Here is a 27,887-nt window from a genome sequence, read left to right as displayed (position 1 = left end):
GTCACATTTCAGTGGTGTCGGTGGAGTCTATCAGCAGGACGCGTTTCACTAGACATGGCCTGCACCGCAACATATATGGAAAGGGGAAGTTGGCAAAGCTTATAGGTGACAGCATAGGTGGGGGTGGTGGGATCACTCATGGGAAAATTCCTGTACTAGTGGGTGTTAGAGCTGCACCTTTTCTATATTGAAGTCAGCTGATAGGTATTCCTGCGTAAGGGAAGTCTCTCTAACAAAGAAACCACTTTCGACAAAGCTTAGGTATCCGAGTAATGAGGGAATTAGTATATTTCATCAAAATATACAAGGTATTAGAGATAAAGTTAGTGAACTGCTTATAGATGTTGACTCTGAAATTATTGGTGTATCTGAACACTTCTTAAATAAGGAGATAATTCAGAGGCTTTCTTTACCAAGCTACAGGTTGGCTGGCAGCTTTTCTAGGAGCTCTTTGCGATGTGGGGGAGTAGCCATGTATGTAAAGAACGGTATCCCATTTGAGTCAATTGATGCTTCAAAGTACTGCACTGAAAAGGTGTTTGAATGTTGTGCAGGTGTGGTTAAATTTAGTGGAGTTAAACTTCTAACTGTTGTTATTTATAGATCCCCAGACTCCGATTTCACAACATTTTTGCTAAAGCTAGAGGAGGTTCTTGGTTCACTTTATAGGAAATACAAAAAGTTAGTTATATGTGGTGACTTCAGTATTTATTGTATAAGTGACTGTGCAAGGAAAAGGATGCTGGTAGACCTCCTTAATTCATATAATGTTATGCAAACCGTATTCTTTCCAACGAGAGTGCAAGGGAACAGTAGAACCACCATAGACAACATTTTTGTTCATTCCTCATTACTAGAAGGGCATTCTGTTAGCAAAAAAGTGAATGGCCTTTCAGATCATGATGCACAAGTTTTAACTCTAAAAAGATTTTTGTGCTGCAACTCATGTTAAATATAGTTATCAACTTTTTAGGAAAGCTGATCCAGTTGCTGTAGAGACCTTTGTAAACCTTATCAAGGAACAAGAGTGGCAAGATGTTTATAGCGCTGGTACAGTAGACGATAAATATAATGCTTTTCTCAAGACTTTTCTCGTGCTCTTTGAAAGTTGCCTTCCGTTAGAACGTTCAAAACAGGGTACTAGCACAAACAGGCAGCCTGGGTGGCTCACTAGAGGGATAAGAATATCTTGTAGAACAAAGTGGCAATTATATCAAAATGTTAGAAACAGTCAAAATCTAAATGCAGCAGCCCATTACAAACAGTATTGTAAGGTGCTTAAAAAAGTTATTAGGAAGGCAAAAAGTATGTGGTATGCAGATGGAATAGCTTTTTTAAGTCTCAGGATAAAATTAAAACCAAATGGTCAGTCATAAAGGAAGTGGCTGGTCTGCAGAGACAGGTCGAGGATATAGAATCAGTGCGTAGTGGGAATGTCAGTGTTACTGATAAGTCACATATATGTACAGTATTTAATAATCACTTTCTGAATGTAGCAGGTGAACTAAATAGTAACCTAGTCCCAACAGGGAATCATATAGTGCTCGTAGAAAAAAGTCTTCCGAGACTGTTACCTGAAATGCTCCTCCATGATACTGACAAGAGGGAGATTGAGTTAATAATTAAATCACTAAAGACCAAGAACTCTCATGGATATGACGGGGTATCTAGCAGAATACTGAAGTATTGTTCTATGTATGTTAGCCCAGTACTTAGCCATATCTGTAACTTTTCTTTTAGGGGTCGTCAGTTTCCTGACCAATTAAAGTACTCGGTAGTGAAGCCACTTTATATAAATGGAGACAGGGATAATGTTGACAATTATAGACCTACTTCTATGCCATCGGTCTTCGCTAAAGTTGTCGAGAAGGTTGTATATACAAGGTTAATGGAGCATTTAAATTCACATATTTGCTGTCGAATGTACAGTTTGATTTTAGAAATGGTTTAACAACTGAAAATGCTATATTCTCTTTTCTCTGTGAGGTTTTGGATGGATTAAATAAAAGTTTGTGAACGCTAGGTGTTTTCTTTGATTTAACGAAGGCTTTTGACCGTGCTGACCACAAAATATTACTGCAGAAGTTGACCATTATGGAAAAGGGAAGTAGCTTACAATTGGTTCGCCTCTTACTTTAAGAACAGAAAGCAGAAGGTAATTCTCCGCGATATTGAACGTGGTAGTGATGTTCAGTCCCAGTGGGGCACTGTTAAGTGGGGCGTTCCCCAAGGGTTGGTGCTGGGGCCACTGCTATTTCTTATATAAATGATATGCTGTCTAGTATTACAGGTGATCCAAAAATATTTCTGTTTGCTGATGACACCAGCTTGGTAGTGAAGGATCTGGTGTGTAATACTAAAACATTATCAAATAATGTAGTTCATGAAATAAGTTCGTGGCTTGTGGAAAATAATTTGATGCTAAGTCACAGTAAGACTCAGTTTTTAAAGTTTCTAACTCACAATTCTACAAGAACTGATATTTTGGTCAGACAGGATGGGCATATTATAAGTGAGACGGAACAGTTCAAGTTCCTAGGCGTTCGGATAGATAGTAAGCTGTTGTGGAAAGCCCATGTTCAGGTTCGTGTTCAGAAACTAAATGCTGCTTTATTTACCGTTAGAACAGTATCTGAAATAAGTGACAGTTCAACACGAAAAGTAGTCTACTTCGAATATTTTCATACACTTATGTCATATGGTATTATTTTTTGCGGTAATTCTTCTGATTCAAAAATGGTATTTTGGCTCAAAAACGGGCTGTTCGAGCTATATGTGGTGTAAGTTCGAGAACCTCTTGTCGACCCCTATTCAATAGTCTGGGAATTCTGACATTGCCCTCACAGTATATATTTTCTTTAATGTCGTTTGTTGTTTGCAATATTAGCTTATTCCCAAGAGTTAGCAGTTTTCACTCAGTTAATACTAGGCAGAAATCAAATCTGCATGTGGAATGCACTTCCTTGACTCTTGTGCAGAAAGGAGCGCACTATTCTGCTGCATCCATTTTCAATAAGCTACCACAAGAACTCAAAAATCTTAGCAGTAGCCCAAAAGCTTTTAAGTCTAAGCTGAAGAGTTTCCTCATGGCTCACTCCTTCTATTCTGTCAAGGAGCTCCTGGAAGAGCTGAAAAATTAAGCAAATTCCAGTGTTACATTGTTGATTTTCTTTATTTAAACTTACGAATTGTCGCCTGAATACGTTTCTTGTATTTCATTTTATCTGTTTCTACTATCGTGTTATAATTTCATGTATTGACTCGTTCCATGACCATGGAGACTTCTCCTTAATTTGGTCCCATGGAACAGTAAATAAATAAATAACATTTTAAGTTGATTTCTGAATGAAACATAAGTTGATTTTTGAATGCATGCATAGCCGACGTGATATGTCTACCAGGGGAATCCCCATTGTATCTAGAAATAAACTTTCTTGCAGACAAAAGGGGATGGGGCTATACAAGCTGAGTGGAATAAAGCTGAACAGGTGAATGCCAATTTGCTGTTTGTGGTTTACAGGATTTTTGAATGATCAGTGTTGTTATAATTGCTAGCAAAACCGTAGATTCAGACCACCAGAATAGAAATAAACGACTAACAGTGGATTACATATTATCTTCTCGGTGTATCCAAGAAAACAAAATTTTGGCACAAAATTTGTGGTCAGACCGCTACACTAGTAAGGACCAGTTGTACAGTCCCCGGCTAGCAGCCGCTTAAGTTATATTCAGGGAGTAGTGCGGAAAACGCGTTGTACGAATGCATAACTGGAGAATAAACGCGGGATAACGAAACTGGTGATTGTGGCAGGGTTTGTGAAGTTAACCGGAGAATAAGTTTGGACACTGGCGGAAATAGTTACAAAATTAGTGATGACAAGATTGTTTATTAGAATGAGGAAAAGAGGAGAAGTGAGGACATCACACAAATTATGGAAGAATATGAGGGTTCCAAATTTGTATAAAAGTTTCGTACAACTACTTTTCGGTCTCATGCTTTGGTCTCATGCTTGAGAGTAGGAAAAAAATATGAAACTATTTTGTAACATAAAGCGTTTTGCTTGTAGTAGGCCTAATAGGCATTTGATATTGGTACTTGGTGAATTATATTTTGTCGTGTTATAAAAATGACCATTTGCGCCAAAATGATCTTGTTTATTTGGTGTGTTAAAATTGCTACGATATTAGCCAAGCCTGGGTGACAAAATACATGTAATCAAATTGAGAAACCACACCAGTCTTGGGTATATTTGTATTAACACCTGTTTCATTATTAGACAACGACATTTCGTTTTTTCATGTAGCAAAAAGTTTGATTAACTTTGATGAGGTGATAGATCCTTTCCCAGAAAGAAAAGCATGCCATGTAAAGCTGTAGCAAGATTAGAGAGAAAAAAATGCTATGACTTAAGAACTGAAGAAATGTGTACTGTCTTGCTTGTCTCTTGTCTTTATTGGTTTTATGTATATAATGGAAGGAAACATTCCACGTGGGAAAAATTATATATAAAAACAAAGATGAGGTGTCTTACCGAACAAAAGCGCTGGCAGGTCGATAGACACACAAACAAACACAAACATACACACAAAATTCAAGCTTTCGCAACAAACTGTTGCCTCATCAGGAAAGAGGGAAGGAGAGGGGAAGACGAAAGGAAGTGGGTTTTAAGGGAGAGGGTAAGGAGTCATTCCAATCCCGGGAGCGGAAAGACTTACCTTAGGGGGAAAAAAGGACAGGTATACACTCGCACACACGCACATATCCATCCACACATACAGACACAAGCAGACATATTTGAAGACAAAGAGTTTGGGCAGAGATGTCAGTCGAGGCAGAAGTGTAGAGGCAAAGAAGTTGTTGAAAGACAGGTGAGGTATGAGTGGCGGCAACTTGAAATTAGCGGAGATTGAGGCCTGGCGGATGACGAGAAGAGAGGATATACTGAAGCGCAAGTTCCCATCTCCGGAGTTCGGATAGGTTGGTGTTGGTGGGAAGTATCCAGATAACCCGGACGGTGTAACAGTGTGCCAAGATGTGCTGGCTGTGCACCAAGGCATGTTTAGCCACAGGGTGATCCTCATTACCAACAAACACTGTCTGCCTGTGTCCATTCATGCGAATGGACAGTTTGTTGCTAGTCATTCCCACATAGAATGCATCACAGTGTAGGCAGGTCAGTTGGTAAATCACGTGGGTGCTTTCACACGTGGCTCTGCCTCTGATCGTGTACACCTTCCGGGTTACAGGACTGGAGTAGGTGGTGGTGGGAGGGTGCATGGGACAGGTTTGCATCGGGGGCGGTTACAAGGATAGGAGCCAGAGGGTAGGGAAGGTGGTTTGGGGATTTCATAGGGATGAACTAACAGGTTACGAAGGTTAGGTGGACGGCGGAAAGACACTCTTGGCGGAGTGGGGAGGATTTCATGAAGGATGGATCTAATTTCAGGGCAGGATTTGAGGAAGTCGTATCCCTGCTGGAGAGCCACATTCAGAGTCTGGTCCAGTCCCGGAAAGTATCCTGTCACAAGTGGGGCACTTTTGTGGTTCTTCTGTGGGGGATTCTGGGTTTGAGGGGACAAGGAAGTGGCTCTGGTTATTTGCTTCTGTACCAGGTCGGGAGGGTAGTTGCGGGATGCGAAAGCTGTTTTCAGGTTGTTGGTGTAATGATTCAGGGATTCCGGACTGGAGCAGATTCGTTTGCCACGAAGACCTAGGCTGTAGGGAAGGGACCGTTTGATGTGGAATGGGTGGCAGCTGTCATAATGGAGGTACTGTTGCTTGTTGGTGGGTTTGATGTGGACGGACGTGTGAAGTTGGCCATTGGACAGGTGGAGGTCAACGTTAAGGAAAGTGGCATGGGATTTGGAGTAGGACCAGGTGAAACTGATGGTCCCATGCACCCTCCCACCACCACCTACTCCAGTCCTGTAACCCGGAAGGTGTACACGATCAGAGGCAGAGCCACGTGTGAAAGCACCCACGTGATTTACCAACTGACCTGCCTACACTGTGATGCATTCTATGTGGGAATGACCAGCAACAAACTGTCCATTCGCATGAATGGACACAGGCAGACAGTGTTTGTTGGTAATGAGGATCACCCTGTGGCTAAACATGCCTTGGTGCACAGCCAGCACATCTTGGCACAGTGTTACACCGTCCGGGTTATCTGGATACTTCCCACCAACACCAACCTATCCGAACTCCGGAGATGGGAACTTGCCCTTCAGTATATCCTCTCTTCTCGTCATCCGCCAGGCCTCAATCTCCGCTAATTTCAAGTTGCCGCCACTCATACCTCACCTGTCTTTCAACAACTTCTTTGCCTCTACACTTCTGCCTCGACTGACATCTCTGCCCAAACTCTTTGTCTTCAAATATGTCTGCTTGTGTCTGTATGTGTGGATGGATATGTGCGTGTGTGCGAGTGTATACCTGTCCTTTTTTCCCCCTAAGGTAAGTCTTTCCGCTCCCGGGATTGGAATGACTCCTTACCCTCTCCCTTAAAACCCACTTCCTTTCGTCTTCCCCTCTCCTTCCCTCTTTCCTGATGAGGCAACAGTTTGTTGCGAAAGCTTGAATTTTGTGTGTATGTTTGTGTTTGTTTGTGTGTCTATCGACCTGCCAGCGCTTTTGTTCGGTAAGTCACCTCATCTTTGTTTTTATATATAATTGGTTTTATGTATCTTATATTTAATTTTATATCACACGAAACAGTAAGTTATTAGCTGATAGGCAATAAAGAGTGCAAATTTTCTGAAGACTTCTTGTTTTCCCCATTACAAATAATCCCACTCAGTATTAATTGAGAAGATTTTTTTTTTTTTTTTTTTTTAAAAAAAAAAAAGATGGGCAGGCTGTCAAACCGGCCGACTGGGAGCAGGACAGGCACCATAGGACCTTTAATTTCCACTGTCTGGAATATAGTTTGATGTCATCCATTACGAAATATTACACGTTTGAATTCCACAGAGTGAAATACACTGAGGTGCGATAGAAGTATGCTGTGTGAAGAGGCGCACACTGAAGACCAAATAACGTCATTCATTTCCTCGAACACAGGTGTTTTATGTATCAGATTTTTCAGAAAGATGTGCAACACAAAATGAACATATTTTTGAAAAGTCTATTTTTTTAAATTTTTGGTGTACTGGGGGGGGATTAATGCTACTATCTGCTATTGCCCCGGTTCGGAAATATCGTGGATCTGGGGCTGATGCGCAAAGCAGTCTGAATTGTAGTGGGGAAGTGGGTAGTCCCCACGTGACCCGTGTTTACGTTTAGTGATTTTGCTGTTTCCTCCTGGTTTATTTCTCTCGTGTCAAATGGAAACAAATGAATTTCTGTGGCCGGGAGCTATCATGTGAATTAAAATATATTCAGGTAATTCTGGAAGGCTAAAATATGTTATTAGTTTCAGATTTTATTTTATGTCCACCTTTTTGACAGTCAAGCATTAATCGCCTTCCAGAACAATGAAGTTATTTTTGTCAGTTTGCTAAAGAAATGTGGCTCTTATTAATCTTTTCCGCTGAGGCAGTCAATTTAATTGAAACGAAGTGTTTAATTCCACACTAATGGCTAGTTTCAGCTGTTCGCTGCGTTTAAAGTGCACGTTTTCATCTTCTAGCACATATGGCATTATGCCATAATAAAGGACCAAACACAGGATAATACAGTATAGGTGCTCCAAGAAAATTTACATCCGAATCTGGACATACGAAAGTGCATTGTAAGCCGAATTATGTGTTTTTAGTGTGTTTCACGAAATTCCGCTCTTGGAATACCCTTTAATGTCTTGTTTCTTTTATGACACAAAATAAGATCTTTTAATGTTTTACACGTATGAACATATGGGCTTCCTGCGTCGTCGTAGCTGCGCGAGCGCATTGACGCCTGTTATCTGGCGCTCTCTGGCAACTGCTGAAATGAACCTGTTTCTAACAGGTTGCGGGAAAATATTGTGAATGGTTGTTTGAAAAGCATTACTTTCAAAGTAAATTTCCTTTTATGCAATATGAACTATGTGCAATAATGTATGATGAATTTCGTAAATCACAGAGCGTTTGACTCTCATTTAAAAATCAACTCTTTGAGGATGACCATTTAGAAGAATTTAGAGCCCAGACGATCAGACATTTCTGTCATTATTAAAAATTGTTCAAATGGCTCTGAGCACTATGCGACTTAACATCTATGGTCATCAGTCTTAAAAATTGTACTGGCACATTTGTGTGATGTGTCTTAATGTGTAAAATGCGCAAAAAAGATAGTTACATTTGAAACCTTGGCTTTCTGGCAACTCATTAATCTTAGAGACTAATGTTATATGTAAAAGCTTTTCTTTTCTTGTAGCAACATTATGTATATTAATTTAAACTATTAACTTTCCCTGTTTGTGTGTTCGCTGTACTTAACAGTGAGGTTGCCATTGGCTGACTTACCATGTGTCCTATGCTCTGAATATCAGCTGGCGGGATCATGTGAAATGAGCTATGATTAGCTTACAAAAGCACATTACAATCTCAGTTTCAATGCTTCGGAAAATAATATGTGGTGTTAGGTGGAACTCGAATTCATGCTTTTGTAACATGAAAATATGCAGTGTACTTGTTGCTGCACATCAAGATCTTTCCAAAACCTGTTGTTTCCCTGAGTTTCGTTTTCTAAATTGCCGGGAAATTCTACACCGGTGTATAAAACCATAACCATTCAAAGTATTGATAAGTTTTACAGTTCCGAGGAAAGGTATACTGTCACTTAACCTGGAAAAAGTGTATTTTCACCCAGGAGAAAGTGTATTTTAAACTAGGAAATCTGGGAATTTTTTTTTCCTTGTCCATGTATACACCCTGGTCTTTCTCCTTTGAGGTCTCTACAGTTTTCAACAGGCTTGATTTTCTCTCCGTTCAGTAGCAGTGTTATTTAACACAACAATGACTAAGATTTTGTCTACACTGCTGTGTTCTACCTGATGATTCCTAGAGAGGCAGTCAGTGTCCTTATGATTGCGTCTGTATTTGTACACCACTGTGATGTATTTCTGTAGCCTCAGTGCCCATCCTGCCAGTTGATCCCACAGATCTTTCAGGCTAGTGATCCAAAAGAGAGAATGGTGGTCTGTCACAACAGGGAATGGTTTGGCAAATAAATGTGACTGGAGTTTGTTGGTGGCCCATACATCTTCTCGGTTGTAGAGCAGTTTATCTTACTTGGAGAGCATAATATATCACCTTTTCAGCACCTTCCTTAATTTGCACTAGAACTGCACCTATCCCATAATCGCTAATGTCTGAGTCAGGTTCTGTTTCTTGTCATACAATGTATGAAGTGCAGACAGATTTTACCCTCTCTGTAAGGACCTGTACCTCATTCTAGGAAAATTAGGTGGTTCACTGCAGTAGTTCTTGCAAGACGCTTGTCATGGTACAGAAGTCCTTTACGAATCGCCAGTAGTATAAGCACATTATGAGAAAATGTTCGCATCACAAATGTGTTGAGGAGTCAGAAAATCTGACTGTTTGTGTTCTGGTTTTGTGTCCGTGTAGGCAACTACTTCTGCGTTGCTTACTTGGAGCCTTGGTGATGTAAATGTTTTGAAGCACATAGTGTTCTACCAGCCAGTGTTAAGTCATAACCACTCTCAAGTCCAAATCCAAAAACAGAGTTGTTAATGAAATACTGCATGTAGCACTTAGATGTTTTATACGAACACCAGTGTAAAGCCAGAACAGATCTGGTCTCCTGGACAGAGTGTGACAGATCTGATCTCCTGGACAGAGTGTGCAGCTGTTTTTATTAATATTGAATACTCGAGAATATACGAACATGACAAACATAACTTTTCAGAAATGGTAAATTCAAAATAACAAATAATTGCTGGTGATCAGGTTTGAATTGACGACCCACAACATTTCACCCAGGAATGTTCAATACTATGTCACATTGCATGCACTGCAGCTGGGGAAATATTTTTAATTGCAGAAAAAAATGGTGAAAATATATAAAATAGCATTTAAAGCCATGAAAGTAACCTGAGTAACAGTATAGTGGGGGGAGAGGGGGGGGGTGGTTAGAGAGGGAGAGCACACACGCACATATATATTTTAACGTGCTGGCTGCAGCAGAGCCTCATGTATAATGGCATGTGCCTGGTGTGGTCTGGCAGTGAAACATCCATCGCTAAGTGTGCAGTGATCAACATGTTAAACCACTTTATCAGTTCTGATAGTACATTTTATTTACTGTTAAGTTTAATAATTCTGTGCTGCAAAATGTTTTGATGCCATCACTGGGATCATGTCTGAGTTTGTATTATTGTTTTACCGATTTTGTTGTGGATATTCATTTTTTAAACTATTGACGATTGCTTTCATTGTGAGATTGAAAGTTTTTGTGTATTTCTGTTTCATACAGGCATTGGATGTTGTAATGAGGCATTTGCCTTCCATGACTTACACACCAGTTGGCCGTTCATTTTTCTCATCTCCTGATGGGTATTATCATCCATTAGGTGGAGGTCGTGAGGTGTGGTTTGGATTTCATCAGTCAGTACGTCCATCTCAGTGGAAAATGATGCTCAATATTGATGGTAATTACTATGCATACATTTTGTGTTCTATTTTCCAGAACTTGTGATGTGTATTATTGACTCTGTTGTGAATATCAGTGTAATTTTATAATTCTTTTAATTTTTTTTTTTTTTTTTTTTTTTTTATTTTTTATTTTTTAAATTTTACTTCTCTGCTGACAAAGGACACTGTTGCTTTGTACTAACTCCTGTCTTATGTGAGGGGACAGCAGCTTAAGTGCTGCCAGGCTAAAATTAACCATAGTAATTATTTTAGCATTAACAAAAATAAACTTTAAATGAAAATACAATTATTGTGGTGATCGCAGTGATCATTTTGTAGTATATTAAAACTTAGCAGTCTGTTTGCACAGACTTTCTGCATTTTCTAAAGATAACTTTGGAGCAACATCTTGGAGAAGGAAAATTTATAACAAAACATTGAAGTGTTCAAATCAACTCTGACTGTTGCTTTATTTTTCATTTTTAGTTCTCAGCAGGATTTTATTTGTAAAAATACTGACTGCTGTAATAAAGCCATGAAACACAAACAGTTTCTGATTTTAAAAAAACCCAGGTAGAAAATTGGCTGCAGTCTATCTGTACCTCTTAAGTATTATGTGTTGTGTTAATGCAGTTAATAAGCCCTGGGATGTAAGAGAAGTGACAGTAGCTGGATGTTGATTCCCCATGTGTGTGTTGCTTGAATATTCACATAAATGTCATAAAAGTTGCTTTATAGTTTTGAACCTAGTTGAAGTGATAAAAGAGGAATCACATTACATATGATACAGACACTCAGAGCAAATAACTTCAGATGTGTGAACTATACTTTGAAATAAATTACAGGATGGAAAATACAAGCTAAAACGTAAGGAGGAGCAATCACTCGTGTACAAATGAACAGTGGGTTGCGCATGGGCAAACACACACAGAGATCTGAAAATAGCACTAGCTTTGTCTTATTGTTCAAAAAGAAGAAATCTTCGTCTCCTGCCCCCCCCCCCCCCCTCCCACACTCTCTCTTTCTCTGTCTCTAAATACACACACACACACACACACACACACACACACACACACACACACACACTATGAATTGACTCTTACAACACAGCTGAACATAAACAATTCCTGAGTTTTACCAAATTTCGGATGAAAACAACTGTATGCAGTTTCCATGAAAGTAATCTTATCTGCCAGTTACTGTGTGAGAAATTCAAAAAGAAGGGCTGCATTGATGAGGTAGGTGACTGCAAAGAAAATCATTGTGGTGCATCAGAATAGATTTGGTAGTGAGGATGACTTGAATTCAAATACAAGTGTTATGTGGGAAATTCTGTCAGAATGTAAATAATGTAGGAGTTAGGTAACAGCTCACTGCATAGTAAAGACATTAATTTTTGACTGATCTGACTCCAATCTCCACTAACCCTAGGTACACAAACCCAATTCTCCACAATTTTCCCTTCCTCTGTTCTTTCACCCCCTCCCAGTCTGCCCACGTAAGTCATTGTGCTGTGCATGAACTTTTCAGTTCCAGTGCCTGTGTGTTGCATTCCAATCTTGTATACCTGCTGCCTCTCCCTCCTGCCTTCCTTTCTTATGCACCTGCTGTCTCTCCCTGAATCTTCAGCCACCCTTCCCCAAGTATCACTCCCACTCCCCACATCATTACTCCCTTCTCCCTTCACCCACTCCACTACCTGCCAAACGCAGTCCTGCATTATGTATTCAGCCAGCGCAGTGTGGCATAGAGGCGCGCGTGCGCGTGTGTGTGTTGGGGGTTATGCCTCATTATTGTGGCTAAAAACTTGAATATGTGTTCTGACTGCCTCATCAGAAAATGAGCTTGAAAATTTTATAGAAATAAAGATATATTTCATAAGTGATTGGTGGCAGTTATCTGTATTTATGTTCAAACAATGTAAACTCTATAGTCTTCTACAGCGTTCCTAATAGATAACCTTAATGAGGGTTACTTTTTGGTTGAATAACCAGTGGTTGTCATGGCTTTATGAGCCATCTGAAAAATGCTCCTTTCGAAGTGCAAAAAAGGTGAATATGCTCCTCGTTAAGATTCTGACCGAAAAATGGGTAACCAGCAGCCACAATATTCATTCCACCTCCCTCACCAAAAATTTTGGCGTGCGAACATATTCATGCTCTTTAACACAGAACATTCTAAATCCTTTCACACAGTCTCTCTTTGCTGTGAAGCCGTCATATTCACCATCTCCCTCTCAAGGCCACTGTCTTTCTACCACTGTTTCCATTTTCTCCCACTGGTTCTTACTCCTGTCTGTCTCTCCCACTATTGCTCTCTTTAGTCCCTTTTGCTCGCTCTACCTTATCACTTGTCTACTTCTCTGCCACTTTCACTGTGTCCCTGCTCCACTGCCACTATCTTTGCTCCTTCTTTTTCTCTCCCAATACCACTGTCTCTTTCTTTCTTGCTTACAGTCTACCGTCTTCAACTACCATTGTCTCCACTCCGCACACATCATTGGTGATGGTTTGCTAGGGATTTTGACCCAGAGATTGGGATACTTTGACACATGGGTATAGGGAATGCGAGAAAGTGGGCAAATGTTTTCATGTTAAAGTTCACCGCTCGGGGGAGGGTATGGGGTGGTGGTGGTGGTGGTGGTGGTGGGTCATCTCTCTTCTTCATTGACATTGTCTCCTCTCTCTGTTGCTCCATTTGTTGCTCTCTCCACCCACCCCTCTTTCTCTTTCACTGCCAATTTCTCTCTCCCACCATCACTGTCTCTCTTTCTCTCCATTTCTCTTTCTCAGCAGAAAAAAACATGGGTACTTGTACATGCCAGAATTTTTGATAAGGCTTGCGGTATGAGGATTAAAGCAGCTAGTTTCACAATTTTTTAAAATCAGAATTGTTTGTTGTTTTTGTTTTTTTTTTGGGGGGGGGAGAGGGGGGGGACATATTTGCCGCCTCCTGTTCTGAAAGGAGCATTTATCAGCCAGTTTCTTTCTTTCTGGGTTATAGCAGGTTGTACTGCTTATATAAGATGAATTCTGTAGGTCAGTAAATTTTTACAGTTTATTTGTATATTTTGACACACATAAACAATAAATAAGTATACATAATATGAGGTTAACACAAAATCATCTCCCATCCAATGCAAGTTTACTTCATGCCACTTTAAATAAAAATGCTCAACATTTTTAGGTTGCATCTACAGTATACCATAAAAGTGGTGATTGATTTGTAATTACAAAGAATTTTGTATGACAAAATAATTTCTTGTAAGTCACTTACGCTGCTAAGTGGCACTGTCTAATAATTTCCAGGTCGAGACAGCCTGTTAGGTGTGAAGTGCCCATTATTCAGAGAGTGCATGATAAAGTTATGTTGGTGAAAAAATGCCAATTATAACATACTCCAGTGTCCTCAGATGCCTTGTGATGACCCCAGAATCCTTGTCCTGTGTCCAATACATCAGTTAAAACTACACTTATGCCTAAAATCAAGTACTACATGTGTATGGTAACCTCGAAACTCTGGATCTTGGTAACAGATAATAATACTGAAAAAACCTTCCTTGTGAACATCATCATAAGAACATGTGACCATCCTCACAAATGATACTTTTGCTACCCAAAAACATTTTTTAGGCCTTTCTCAGGAAACGCCAAAGAAGAACTGATGCTTTTATAAGCCACCTAAGGCCTATCTTCGACCACAGCTAATGCAAAAGAACCAACTGATGTGCTCAATTTGCGTGGGTTGGAGGGAGTGTGTAACATGTAGGCCCAGAATGAAATTATCATTCTGCAGCAGTGCGTGCACTTATGTGAAACGTCTTGGCAGATTAAAACTCTCTGCCGAACCAAAACTCGAACTAGGGGCATGGCCTTTGCCGTTCACAGGCAGGTACTCTACTGACTGAGCTACCCAAGCTGGGTCGCCACAAGTTCTGGAAACCAGGGAATATCAGGTAATTTCAAACACATCAGTGAAATCGGGGAAATTTGAAAAAACACTGAAATAATCTCGCTTTTGTCTCAGTAGATGAATGGGTTTGTTTACTGAGATGTTGTGCATCACCGCTGGGCGAGGGGCGGGGGACGGGGTTGCAATGAGTATGTGTGCCACTTCCCTACTCCTTCATTCCTACTGCTTCTCCCCTTCATCTCCTTAGAGTGCAATCAGTGCTGTCACCACTTCTTGCCGCTAGCCTAGCAACTGCGACGAGAGACAGAGAGGCATGAGGGGTGATTTGTTTGGATCCGATTCTGAGAGACTGTAGACTCAGAAGCCAGAGACGGCGGTCATGTGTGCATGAGTTGTGCCTGAGTGATTGTGTGTGTGTGCTCTCATTTTTTGACAGTAGCTATGGCTGAAAATTTAGTTGTGAGAGTGTGATTGTCTTTTCTACGTGCCTGTCTGTGGCCCAGCAATCATCTTTACTGTGAGTTGCTACATTTCCTCATTGTTATTGATTCTCAGAGTATTTGAATAAGTTATCTGTTGCATGGATTGATCGCCATGGTCTCATTTCATCAACGTGCTGTTTGTGGCTCGTGAATAGTTGGCCACACAAGTGGATTTCCACAACAGGCCAAAACTGGAGGCCGTTTCTGTGGGTATCTGTAATGGATCAGGCCTGCCGATCTGAAGCCAGTCGGTTCACACTAATGTGCAGGCATGTGTATGGTGTAGTGCAGTGGATTTTCATGGTTTATCCAAGGACCCAGGACTGCGGTGCTCCCCAGCAGGCCAGACACCATGGGTGATGGATAACAGGAATTGCGACTGTCTCACCATGAGTATGTTGTACAGTGTGGCATTTTATAAACATTTTATTTGTTCTAGTACATTTTGACACTTCGAAAGTAGTTTATATGTTGGAAAGTATGGACAATAATAATAATAAGAAAATTGTGTCAGTTGCTGGTAGTTTGTGCACTGTGTGCTTACATATTTCTCAAAAGAGAAATCGTACAATACCTGTAAAATAACAGAAATTACACAGTGGATTTAACTGACAATAAATTACATAGTAGAACCAACATTTTATAGGTGGTCACCTATAGGGTTTGTTTACACAATTCTTCCCCGCCTTATACACTTCTTTCAAGAGGCCTACCTTTTCTGAGGTTATTTCTGAAATCAGTGAAGGTGTTTTAAATCTGTCTTTCGACTCTAAGGAAGTGTGTGTTTTTGGCACCAAATGTGTTTTGTTTTATTGAAATAAAATAGCATCAGTGGTCTTAATAAGACACATATACCATTTGGCTTGCTTTCTCCATCTAAAAACAGCTCATTACGAAAGATGTTGATGTTAATACTTAAAATTTTTGCTCACAACAGGAAACACTATCTGCTTCCAAGTTTTTTTAGATATTTCCTCATTTGCACTATTGTTTCTTGTACTGTAGCTGCAAAGACAGTTTGTCAACTTATGTTTTAACTTACCCTTGAGATCTCAACATTTGTCTGGGAAAAATGGTAAAATTTGTCTGGAACTCAGGGAAATATCAGAGAATTTCACTTGGGGAAACTTTTGGCCACCCTGCTAATCACGATTCATGACATGTCCTCACAGCTTTACTTCCATCAGTACCTCATCTCCTACCTTCCAAACTTCACAAAAGCTTTCTGTGAAACTTGCAGGACTAGCACTCCTGCAAGAAAGGATATTGCAGAGACATGGCTTTGCCACAACCTACGAAATCCCCACAGGAGGCTTGCTTCTGTTTTGTTGGTTCGTGCTTGGCTACCATGGGGCCCCGGCCTCTGCAGCATTTTTCCCCTTCCGTGCTGCATGTCTACGCTATTGCTATTCTTTATCCCTCCCTTGGGGAACATGTCTAGAAGGTAATTGGGAAAGTTCCGTATTGTCTGTTGCTGATGTAAGAACAGTCTCACCTTTGTTTTTCTTCCCTTTTCCTTTCTTCGTTTCCCTTCTCCTCTTGTTCCTCTGCTTCGGCGTTTGAGTTTCCTCTTTTTCTTCTTCTTCCTCTGTGCGGTCCTGAAGGTCGGCCGATGCCTATGATGCATAATAGGTGACTGGGTAATGCGTAGTTCCTGGCCCCGGGTTGACAGGTAGGGACCCCACGTACCCCTGGTACAGGCCAGGCTCAGGGAGGGGTGATTGCCTGAGCTGCAATCTTCCTAAATTGCCGATTGGTCACTCTATCAGATGTTCGGGAAGTGTGACCTGAGGTGTAAACAATCACCTAAGGCAGCTGCGCCCCCTTGTGAAGGGAGCCCACAGTTGGAAGGAGTGCATCATCGGAAATGCTGGAAATCGTGGGGGATTTTCTCCCACTGAGTCAATCATCTTCCCAATCAACGTCTACGAAATGTAAATGTATTGAGGCTAATGATTTGGAGACCCTTCCTGCAGCACCATGATTCCTCGTGGTCTCACATACTAAAGATGGTCAGTCCTTCGCCACAGTAATTCCGTTTATTATTCACAAAGGTGTTGATGCAATTGGAAGCACTGTGAAATCCTGCTCTCGTTTTTAGAACAACACTTTGCTTTTGGAGACTGCTTCTGATTCTCAAGCACAACAACTGCTTGCTGCCTCGTTTGTCCACAGCTATCTGGTTCATGTCAAGGCTCACAGAACTTTGAATTCTTCCCATGGTGTAATTTACACCAGGCTGCTTGATGGTCTAACCAAGGCCGAAATCCAATCTCTGATCAGGGTGTCATTGCTGTCCATCGTGTAATGAAAAGATAAGATTCCTCCTTAGTGCCCACATGCACTGTTTTCTTCACCTTTGATAGAGTGGTGCTGCTGTCCAAGATCAAAGCAGGCTATGAATCTATCACAGTCCAGTTGTACATTCCGAACCCAATGTGCTGCTACCAGTGTCATCATTTCAACCACACTAGAACGTTTTATCGACACCCAGCCAAATGTGTAACCTGTGGTAGGGATGCACCTGAGGGCGATTATCTGCCTTATTCTCCCCGCTGTGTCAACTGCAATGGCGGCCATGCCGCCGTCTCTCAGGGTTTTCCCATGTATCTTGATGAGCGGGCTGTCAAAGAGATTCGGATAAAGGAAAAAGTGCATTACCCAGTAGCTCACAAGTTACTGGGTAGTCACAAACCCTGTGTTCTCCCATCTGGCACCTATAGTTCTGTTCTTGTTACCCCTTGCCCCATGAAGGACATGGCCATGCAGACATGCGACTTCAAATTTGACTCTGAGGTTGTGAAATCACCCAGTGTCAAGGTAGCATCGCCATCCCCCCATCCCACTGTGCAACAAACTGTCACTCTCGCCTCAAGGGGCAAAGCCACCAGCAGGCAGGAAAGGACAGAAGGAGTACTCTCATGAAGACTTCCTCTGTCCCTCCAGCCAAACAACACCCCAGTCTTCCTCTAACCGGAAAGGCTCGAAGAAGTCCACCAAAGCCAAATGGTCTTCTCCTTCGCCAACTCGAAGATCCTTTTTGACTGTGTCGCCATGTGGTACCTTAACTCATCTGGCCTTTGTCTTGCCGGTGCACACCACCAACCGTTTCTCAGTGTTGGACTCCATGGAACAACCGCACAAGCAAGCCGATGCTTCTGTGGACCCCATGGGGCAGGATCCTCCTGCTTCTGTGCCCTATAGTAGCGACTCTACTGTCACTCGGCGGCTACCGAGTTGACAACCCTACATCTCCTCCTCTTCATGATTGTCCTCCAATGGAACATTCGTGGCCGTCGGTCCCACAAAAAGGATTTACGGCTGCTTTTAGCATCGCAGCATCCCCTTGTACACTGCCTTCAGGAAACAGAATTGCGTCCTCATGACCATTTTGATTTTTCACATTACTTACCAATTTGATTTGACCTTCCCCCTGAGGTCACCATTCCATCTCATGGGGCTGTCATGCTGTTCATACATGGTGACCCATCTCCGTGACTACCCATTTTCAAGATATTGCAGTTTGCCTTTTCTTTCCCTGCCTGACTTTTTGCCTCTCTACCATTTATGTACCTCCGCCATTCAGTGTCACTGGGGCAGACTTCCTTCAGCTTATTTGGCAGTACCTCCCCCATTTTTGCTACTCAGTGACTTTAATGCGCGTCATCCCCTTTGTGGTTTTCCCAGGTCTTGTCAGAGAGGTGCCCTCTTGGCTGACCTTAACCAACTTAACCTCTTCGCCTTAACACTGGAGCACCCACTTTCCTTTCCGACTCCTCACACACCTATTCCCATTTGGACCTATCCTTTTGCGCTGCTGAGCTTCCCCATCGTCTCGAGTGGTCCATTCTTTCTGACACATACTCGAGCGACCATTTCCCATGTGCTCTCCGTTTGCTGATTCATACCCCAACTGTGTGCAAGCCCAAATGGCAGCGTACTAAGGCTGACTGGCAGCTTTACTCCTCCATGGCGACCTTCGAAGAACAAGATTTCTCCAGTTGTGATGACCAGGTGGACTATCTCACCAACGTCATCCTTACTGCTGTAGAACATTCCATTCCTCGCAGTTCCTCTTTACCACATTGTGTCCCAGTTCCTGGGTGGACTGAAGCATGCCGCAATTCAGTTTGCGCACGGAGACGTGCTCTCCGCATTTTTTAACCATCATCCTACGATGGCAGACTGCATTCATTAAAACAGATGCATGCAAGGTGTCGTCGCGTTCTTTGGGATAAAAAATGAGCTGCTGTATTCCAGTCACTAGTTCTTTTAACAGTTCTACCTCCTTCCTCTGTCGTGTGGGCAAACCTCTGACTGCTCTCTGGGACCAAGATCCATTCCCCCATTTCCGGCCTCATAGTAGCAGGCAATGTTATTGTGGACCCTATTGCTATCTCCAACACCTTGGGCCACCATTTTGTGAAAGTTTCGAGCTCTTCCCACTATCACCCTGCCTTCCTCCATCAGAAATGAGTGGAGGAGGCTAGGGCGATACCCTTCTCTTCTCTGAATCGTGAGTGCTACAATGAGGGAGCTTGATCATGCTCTCAGTTCGTTCCGATCCTCCGCCCCAGGGCCGGACGCCATCCACATTCAGATATTGCAGCACCTTTTTCTTTCGGGCAAGCACTTTCTGCTTAACATGTACAACCGCATCTGTACAGAGGGCACATTTCCCGGACGCTGGCGTGAAGCCACCGTCATACCCATACCTAAGCCCGGTAAAGACAAAATCCTTCCTTCTAGCTATCACCCCATCTCTCTTACCAGCTCTGTTTGCAAGGTGATGAAACATGTGATTCATGCCCGGTTGGTATGGTGGCTCGAGTCTCACAATTTACTGACAAGTGCACAGTGTGTATTTCGAGCACGGCATTCTGCAGTTGACCATCTCGTTACTTTGTCCACCCGTGTCATGAATGATTTTCTTCGGAAATCCCAGACAGTGGCCATGCTTTTTGATTTGGAGAAGGCCTACAACACCTGCTGTAGATCTGGTATCTTCTGCACTCTTTACACATGGGGCTTCCATGGCCACCTGCCCTATTTCCTTCAGGCATTTTTACAAGATCGAGTTTACAAGGTGCGTGTGGATTCTGCCTCGCCGGTTTACCTCGGGGTTCTGTCCTGAGTGTCGTCCTCTTTGCTATTGCCATTAACCCTATCATGGCCTGTCTCCCACCGGGAATCTCCGGCTTAGTTTTTGTTGACGATTTTGCCATTTAAGTCAGTTCTCCACGAACCTGTCTCACTGAGCTGCATCTTCAGTGATGTCTTGATTGTATATTAAACATAGGCCGGTGTGAGGTGGAGGTTACACCATTAAGTTAAGTAACGGTTTAGACTTTGTACACATGTACTGTTTGTGTTTCCCTTTTTTTTCGTTTGTAAATGTATAGCTATGGTGTTCTTTTAATCATTGACAAAGGTCATGCCTATCCCTCTTACGCCACTCAACACTATCAACCATCGTGGCATCTGTTTGGCCACTGGCACTTTTTGCACCTACCTGGTTGAGAGCCTGTACGCTGAAGATGCTGAACTACTAATGTCCTACCGCCGTGGCTTTCTCCTCAGCAGGTATGCATGCGTTTGCCTGCTATGTGTGGCCACCCATCCTATGCCTTCTTTGATGATTCCTTTGATCGTCAGTATGGGGCTCGTACTTCTTCTCTGTTACCTCCTGGAGTCCATTTTTGGCACTTGCTACAGCAGTTTAACTTCACACTACCTGGACCTTTCCCAGTGGGTGTGAACCCTTCACCACCTTGGCTTCGTGAAGCAGCCCATGTTAACCTTGGCCTTCATTCGCTTCCTAAGGACACGACTCCAGCCTTGGTCTGTCGCCTTCAGTTTCACGACCTTTGCATGGAGTTTTGTGATAGTACCTTTGTATACACTGATGGCTCTCGGACTGACCGTTGGGTCGGGTGTGCCTTCGCCATTGGCACTCGTGTCTTTCAAACGGCTTCTGGCACACTCCTCAGTATTTACAGCCGAGTTCTTTGCCTTGTATCAGGCCACAGAGTACATCCGGCGACACAGCCTTTTCAATTGTGTCCTCTGCTCAGACTCACTCATTGCCATTCAGAGTCTATTTGTGCTGTACACCGCCCATCCCCTAGTGCAGCAGGTCCAGGAAAACTGTCAACTGCTCACTCTTTGTGGAGCCAGTGTGATGTTTCTCTGGGTTCCTGGTCATGTCGGTCTGCCAGGAAACGAGACTGCTGACACTGCTGCCAAAGCTGCAGTCCTCGTACCTCAGTCTGTGAGTACCTATATCCCCTCCAATGATCTCTGTGTTGCTGTCTTTCGGGAGGTGGTGTCCGTGTGGCATCATCAATAGTCCTCCCTTCACGGGAATAAGCTCAGGATTATTAAGCCTCTCCCAGCGGCTTGGATGACCTCCTCTCAGCCATACCGCCAGGAGGAGGTTATTTTTACTTGGCCGCATATTGCGCACTGCCTTTTTAGCCATCATCATTTGCTAAGTGGCCCTTCCCCACCACTTTGTACACATTGCACTCAAGTTTTAACTGTCCACCACTTCCTGATGGAATGTTCCCGTTTTCGTTTGGGTTTGCTGTCTGGGTTATCGGCTGGTTTGGCAAATGACGTGCGGGCTGTCGACCACATCTTACTTTCTATCCACCAAAGCAATATGGCGAATATCATTTAATTTTTAGTTTTGTACCTCCATTTCTGTATGGTGTCTTTTTTAGCTCTTTTTCCACTTGCCTGTTTTTAGCTGCCGTCTATTACGTCTTATTTAAACTCCTCTCTGTCTTCATGTTCTATAGTTTTGACTTTGGCGCATGTGACCGCAGTTCTTTTTGTGCCCTAAAGCGAAAGAAAACCAAACCAAACCAAACCTGTGAGATGAGGTGTTTCCAGAGTGAAATTTTCACTGTGTGGTGTAGCTTGCAGCGGGGCGAAATTTCTGGGCATTTGTCAGCAATATCCTTTCTTCCAGGACTGCTAGTTCTGCAAGTATCATAGGGGAGCTTCTGTGAAGCTTGGGAGGTAGGAGACGAGGTACTGGCAGAAGTAAAGCTGTTAGGTAGGGATGTGAGTCGTGCTTGTGTAGCTCAGTGGCTAGAGCACTTGCCTGCAAAAGGCAAAGGTCCCATGTTCGAGTCTTAGTCCGGCACTGTTCTTCGGAGAGGTCACTAGGTCAGAGGACATCCAAAACACGTGACCTCTTACCTGTGATCAGTAGAACTGGAGAAATGACCTGCTGAAAAATCACATTTTTGCATGTGGCCTTTTGGAACATGTTGGTACAGTACACAGTCATGCATGGACCGATTATATTATAAAAAATGTTGTTTCATGGAAAGAGGTCAAAGATTAGTGTGATTTATATTCCACATAGAATGGCAGCATCATTTCTAGTGACCAGTTGAAGTGGCACAGTGATAGGACTGGATTTGCATTTGGGAGGCTGGTACTTGAATACTTGTCTGGCCATCCAGATTTAGGTTTTTGTGGTTTTCCTAAACTGTCAATTGCAGGGAATATTCCTTTGGAAAGGGGGCAGTTTCCTTCACCATCCTGTTCGGTCTGAGTGTGTGATGAGTGTATAATAATCTTGTAGTCAAGTGGATGTGACACCTTCCTCCCTCTCTAACTGTATGTTTAATTTGAGCAACATTTTGGAGAAAGTCAAAGTATATTGCCTTCATTAGGACAATTTAAAATAAAGTAACAAATATAATTTTCTGATTATAGCTTTATTTTTAATTGTAAAAATGGAATTTCTCAACCGAGGACTTCTGTGGCACATGAAAATTCTGGTGGAAGCAGACGGTTTGTTTTCACAGGAGTTTCAGGAGGAATAGTAAATATTTTAGGAGGTGGTAGTACAGGCTAATTTGAATAAAACATGGCATGTAACATGGGTCCAATTTTTACTGTTCACAGATATACTCCTAATCAAGGAGTAAAGTTTTCATTTCACCTGTTGGCACTCCAGTTGCTATGGGTTGATTTATCTGTTGTCATTTTTATTTTGAAGTTGTATGTGAATTTACATAATTAAATTTTTCAGTTTGATGGTGGCTGTGACTTGTTGCCCAATTTTATTGTTCTCTTTAAGCATGCCACACACATTTACAAACACTGAGTATGTCAATATGGTATTTACATAACGGCTTTGTAATGGAAATGTGGCTGCTGCTTCTTGCAGAAATGGTAGACTTTCTTAACTGCAGAGTACCAAATTCAAGAGTTATCACTTGTGTTTACTGTAAATAGTGTGTGCTTTGTATAGTGCCAGACAGTCATATTTCAGCTGGACATGTAAATGTGCAGAATGTGGGTGGAGTATAAGGCATTATTCATTTTTTAGAACATAGTGCTACCACCAGCACACACACAATTTCTACTTGTATCAGTGTTGGACATTTTGTATGTGCAGCCTTCATCATTTACAGAGGAATCAACACTTTCAGGAATAAGACGAGGGTAGAGGTTGGAATTTAGTCGTTAGCTAGTTTCAAATTGCCAAGTAATCCAGTTAATACTGTGTACTGATGAAGCCATTTTCAGTTTTGGTGGTTCCAGTAACTCTCGTAACTCACTTTGATGGACCGATGAAAGTCCAGATGCTTTTTTGAACAGACATTTCCAAGACAGTTTCTCTATAAATGTGTAGTGTGTTAGGAAGACAATCAGTTGGTTAGGCCTGTTGTACCACATTGTCTTACAGATCGCTCTTACCTAGACTGTCTTGAAAATTAGTTTCCAGCATTATTGAAAAAGGTTTGGCTAAAAGAATGGTACGTTCTACCAACATGATGAAGCAACAGTGCATTCTAATTGTCACATGAAACATTATCCAAACCTAATACTTCCTGGAAGATTGATTGGCAGAAAAGGACACATTTATTGGCCACCAGTTTCTGCAGAGCTTACCCTGTTAGTTTTTTGGATAAAAAGTTCTTGGTTTACTTGTTGCATTAGAGTTGTGACTTTATCAGAATTTGATGCAGTAAGAAAACCAAGAGCTTTTTATCCATGGACTCCATCATGAAAGACTCTGTAGCTATACTTTTAAATTTTTTCTCTGAGCAGATGGCTGAAAGGCAAAGTCCACAAAGATAAACTAAACACAATACACTAATTGATAGTTGTGGTTATGAATAGTGCTGCTCCCGTAAAAGACTGCTGAAATTATCTTCAGAAGAGTTACATCTGGTGCTGTCAAGACAGTTTGTGAAAGTGCATGGAAGCCAGATGTGGAATTTAGGAAAATGTTCTTTGAATTTAATCATTTGTCTGTGCTTGACACATTTGGGGAGCATTATATTCTTAACAGTTGTATTGCTGTAACCAGTAAAAATCAAGCACATTATGGAATTTTTCATTCAGATTAGTCTATCCACTATTTCCTGGAATATTTACTGTTCCTCCTGGCTGGGGCAGCTGAATATGCTAGAAATTCTGATTGCTGCTTCTGGATTACTCGTGAGACGGTAGTAATTCAGTACCTGCAAGAAATGTACTTCTGCAGCAGCGAATGAGATAAGATCTTCTCCTGCTACATCTTTTCCTGCCTAATGCAAGGTTGACATTTCTGTCAAATTTCGTTCACTTTATCTGGTGGTCCAAGTTGCACTCCATCAGTTATTTTTCCCCTCTGATCCTCTAGAATGCAGTCCATACACCTGTTTTTAGGGCTTCCTCTTTCCCTGGCACCTTTCACTGCCATATCTATCAGTCTCCTTGCAACATAACTTCAGTATCTTCTCGTGATATGTCCATTTCACTGGAGTCTTCTGTCCTGCACTTGGACACTGTAACAACTTGTATGGTTCCTGGATTTTCCAATTTGTAATCCTCAACACCTACATCATGGCTACATCAATCCTATTGCGCTAGTTCCTATTTATTTCCCGTCTCTGCACTATACAATAGTGCTAGCCTTACAACTGCCTTATTTGCCTTCCCTTTGACTTTGATGTTTACCACTCCAGCCGACTTTAAAACAATTTTTAAACTGTTGTTTACTTTCAGTCCCAGTTACACATTTTTATACCATATGACTAGTTTCAATCTGCCAGGATCGTCTTCAGATCGATGCAGTTGCATCAGCAACCAGTCATTCCTGTCACAGATTTGTATTCTAATGTGTAGTTCCAGTACAGGCACAACAGGTTGCTGATGCTGCTACAGAGATGTGAAGATGAACCAAGGAGATTGTAACTAGTCATGGTGTACAAAAATGTGCAACCAGGATAGAAAATGATATTTTTAAAAATTGTTTGACATTTATATATTTGTCATAGAGGATTTGAGACATTATTTTCCAATTCTTCCATGCATCTTGCACTCTGTGCCCCTTCTTAAGATTGCAGAGTTCCAGGTGTAGGCTTCAGATTATTGGTAGAATACTGGGGAAGTGCATCAGTCTATAAAGTAAATTGCTTACAAATCACTCACACAACCCATTCTAGAATATTGCTCAAGTGTGTGTTACCCATACCAAATAGGACTAACTGGGGATCCGTATACAGAGAAGGGCAGTGTGAATGGTTACAGGTTTGTTTGGCCCATGAGAGAGTGTTACAGTGATGTTGAAGAAACTGAATTGGCAGGCTCTTGAAGATAGGGAATATACAACAACCCCCATGTATCACTCACAAAGGGACCATGAGGACAAGTTTAGAATTATTAAAGTGCGCACAGAAGCATTCAGACAACCGTTCTTTTTGCTCTTTGTACGTGGATGGAACGGGAGGGAACCCTAATAACTGGTACAATGGGATGTGCCCTCTGCCATGCACTTCACGGTGGTTTGCAGTGTGTGATGTAGGTGTGGATGTACTTGCCACAGCTGATCAAGATATTTGAAGTGATCTGTGCCCTTTAGACCCTCCCCATTCATTATGATTATGTTTCCTGGGCATAAATACTCTGTTTTGCGTTTGCTGATTTTAAGCTCTTATGAATAGCAATGAATAATAAAATACCAGAAACAGATGGCACATTTCCAGGTTTATGCATATGCCTTTGAGCTTGAGCTCAGCATGTTATTCAGCATTAAAAAAATCATCTGTCCTCAGGTCGCCTTAAAAGAAACCTAATTCAGAGTCCATCCCCTTCAACCAAATTACATTACACATCCTGCTTTCTTAGCCATTGAGCCTGTTATCTCAGAATACAAATTAGACATTCCAAAATAACGGGCATTCAGTAAGGTAAAGCAGTCCTCAACCTCAAGGTTGGTTTGAATACCTCAGTGTTTTACTAGGCATGATACAGATTTAGGTGGTGCGTCCTTACTTTCCTATGACCTTTGAACTGAGTTAATCACTTACACTCAGGTAGCAAAAGTCATAGGATAGCAATATGCAGATATACAGGTGGTGATAGTATCCTGCACACCAAGTGTTAAAGGGGCGGTGGTTTGGCAGAGCTGTCATTTTCACTCAGGTGAGTCATGTGACAATGTTTCTGATGTGATTATGGCCAAATGACAAGAATTGACAGACTTTAAATATGAAATGACAATTGGAGATAGATGCATGGGACATTGAGACTGTCTTGAATGACAAATTTAAGGCAGTATCTCTCACCACATACAGTTCAGTGGCCTATGGCCTTCACTGCAAGACTGAGAGCAGCAGCATTTGGGTTGAGTTGTCTGTGCTAACAGATAAGCATCACTGCTTGAAATAACTGCAGAAACCAAAGTGGAATGTACGAGGAATGTACCCGTTATGACAGTGCAGCGAAGTTTGGCGTTAGTTGGTGACAGCAGATGACCAACTTGATGCCATTGCTAACTGCATGACATCGCCTGCAGCACCTCTCCTGAACCATATTGGTTGGAAAACTGTGACCTGGCCATATGAGTCACAATTTCAATTGGTAAGAGTTGATTGTATTGTTAGTGTGTGGTGCAGACCTTATGAAGCCGTGGACCCAAGTTGTCAACATGGCACTGTGGAAGCTGGTGGTGGCTCTATAACAGTGTGGATTGTATTTGCATGGAATGGATTGGGTCGTCTGATGCAACTGAAGCAATCATTGACTGGAAATGGTTATGTTCGGCTACTTGTAAACCATCTGCAGCCATTCATGGATTTCCATGTTCCCAAACAGCAATGTAATTTTTATGGATGACAATGCGCCGTATCACTGGGCCACAGTTATTCACGTCAGGTTTGAAGAACATTCTGGACAGTTCAAGCAAATTATTTGGCCACACAGATCGCCCGGCATAAATGGGACATAATCGAGAAGTCGGTCTGTGCACAAAATACTGCGCTTCAACACTTCCGCTATTATGGATGGCTATAGAGGCAGCATGGCACACTCAAGCCATTTGTCATGAGTATTGTATGAAGTATACTTAATTTAACTACTGATGCCTTATCAAGGCCACCTACCGAAGGCCTCAGTGATCCCAGTGATTCATTGTCTGGCTCTGGGACACCATTTTATCTATTTGTGGCTTTGTGCTGATGATGCTGGGTGCAGGCCCATGTTTGATTATGAAGGACCAGGATCGACAACAGGAGACATCAAGTATATAAGAAGCAGCCATAGAGAGATGCTCAGTCATCAGGACCAACTGAGGAGGACAGCAAATAAACTTGCCAAAATATCATAAAATCTGGGTGGCACTACCTTGTGGACTACCTGACATCAGTTCAAAATAATTATGTACCATGGAAACCTAATATCACATAACAGGGAGGATGTTGTTATAATATGATTGCCATTAAGTGGTTTTTCTAATACAACGTAACAAACCAGTGTTGCTGCTGCTTATGCAAACTCAAATATGTGTTAATTACTTGTGTAAAATAGATATTATGCAACTGTGTTTTCCCATGGTACCACTTTATGTCGACTGAAATAAAGTTTCTAAGTAACATTATTCATTGTAAGAAGAATTAGTACTTT

General features: G+C 41.9%; 1 protein-coding gene across 2 annotated transcripts in view; it reads left to right on the top strand.

Annotated features, from left to right (window-relative positions):
- The window catches only part of LOC124714218 (protein argonaute-2), a 216,240-nt gene that overhangs the window by 70,372 nt on the left and 117,981 nt on the right, over positions 1-27,887 (top strand). For both annotated transcript variants that reach the window (XM_047243003.1, XM_047243004.1), the window contains exon 5: positions 10,418-10,592. In XM_047243003.1, the coding sequence (XP_047098959.1) occupies positions 10,418-10,592 (175 nt within the window). The remainder of the gene's footprint in view (positions 1-10,417; positions 10,593-27,887) is intronic.

The sequence above is a fragment of the Schistocerca piceifrons genome, chromosome 1 (genome assembly GCF_021461385.2).
Source record: "Schistocerca piceifrons isolate TAMUIC-IGC-003096 chromosome 1, iqSchPice1.1, whole genome shotgun sequence".
NCBI lineage: Eukaryota > Metazoa > Arthropoda > Insecta > Orthoptera > Acrididae > Schistocerca > Schistocerca piceifrons.
This window is presented reverse-complemented; position numbering and strand designations above follow the sequence as displayed.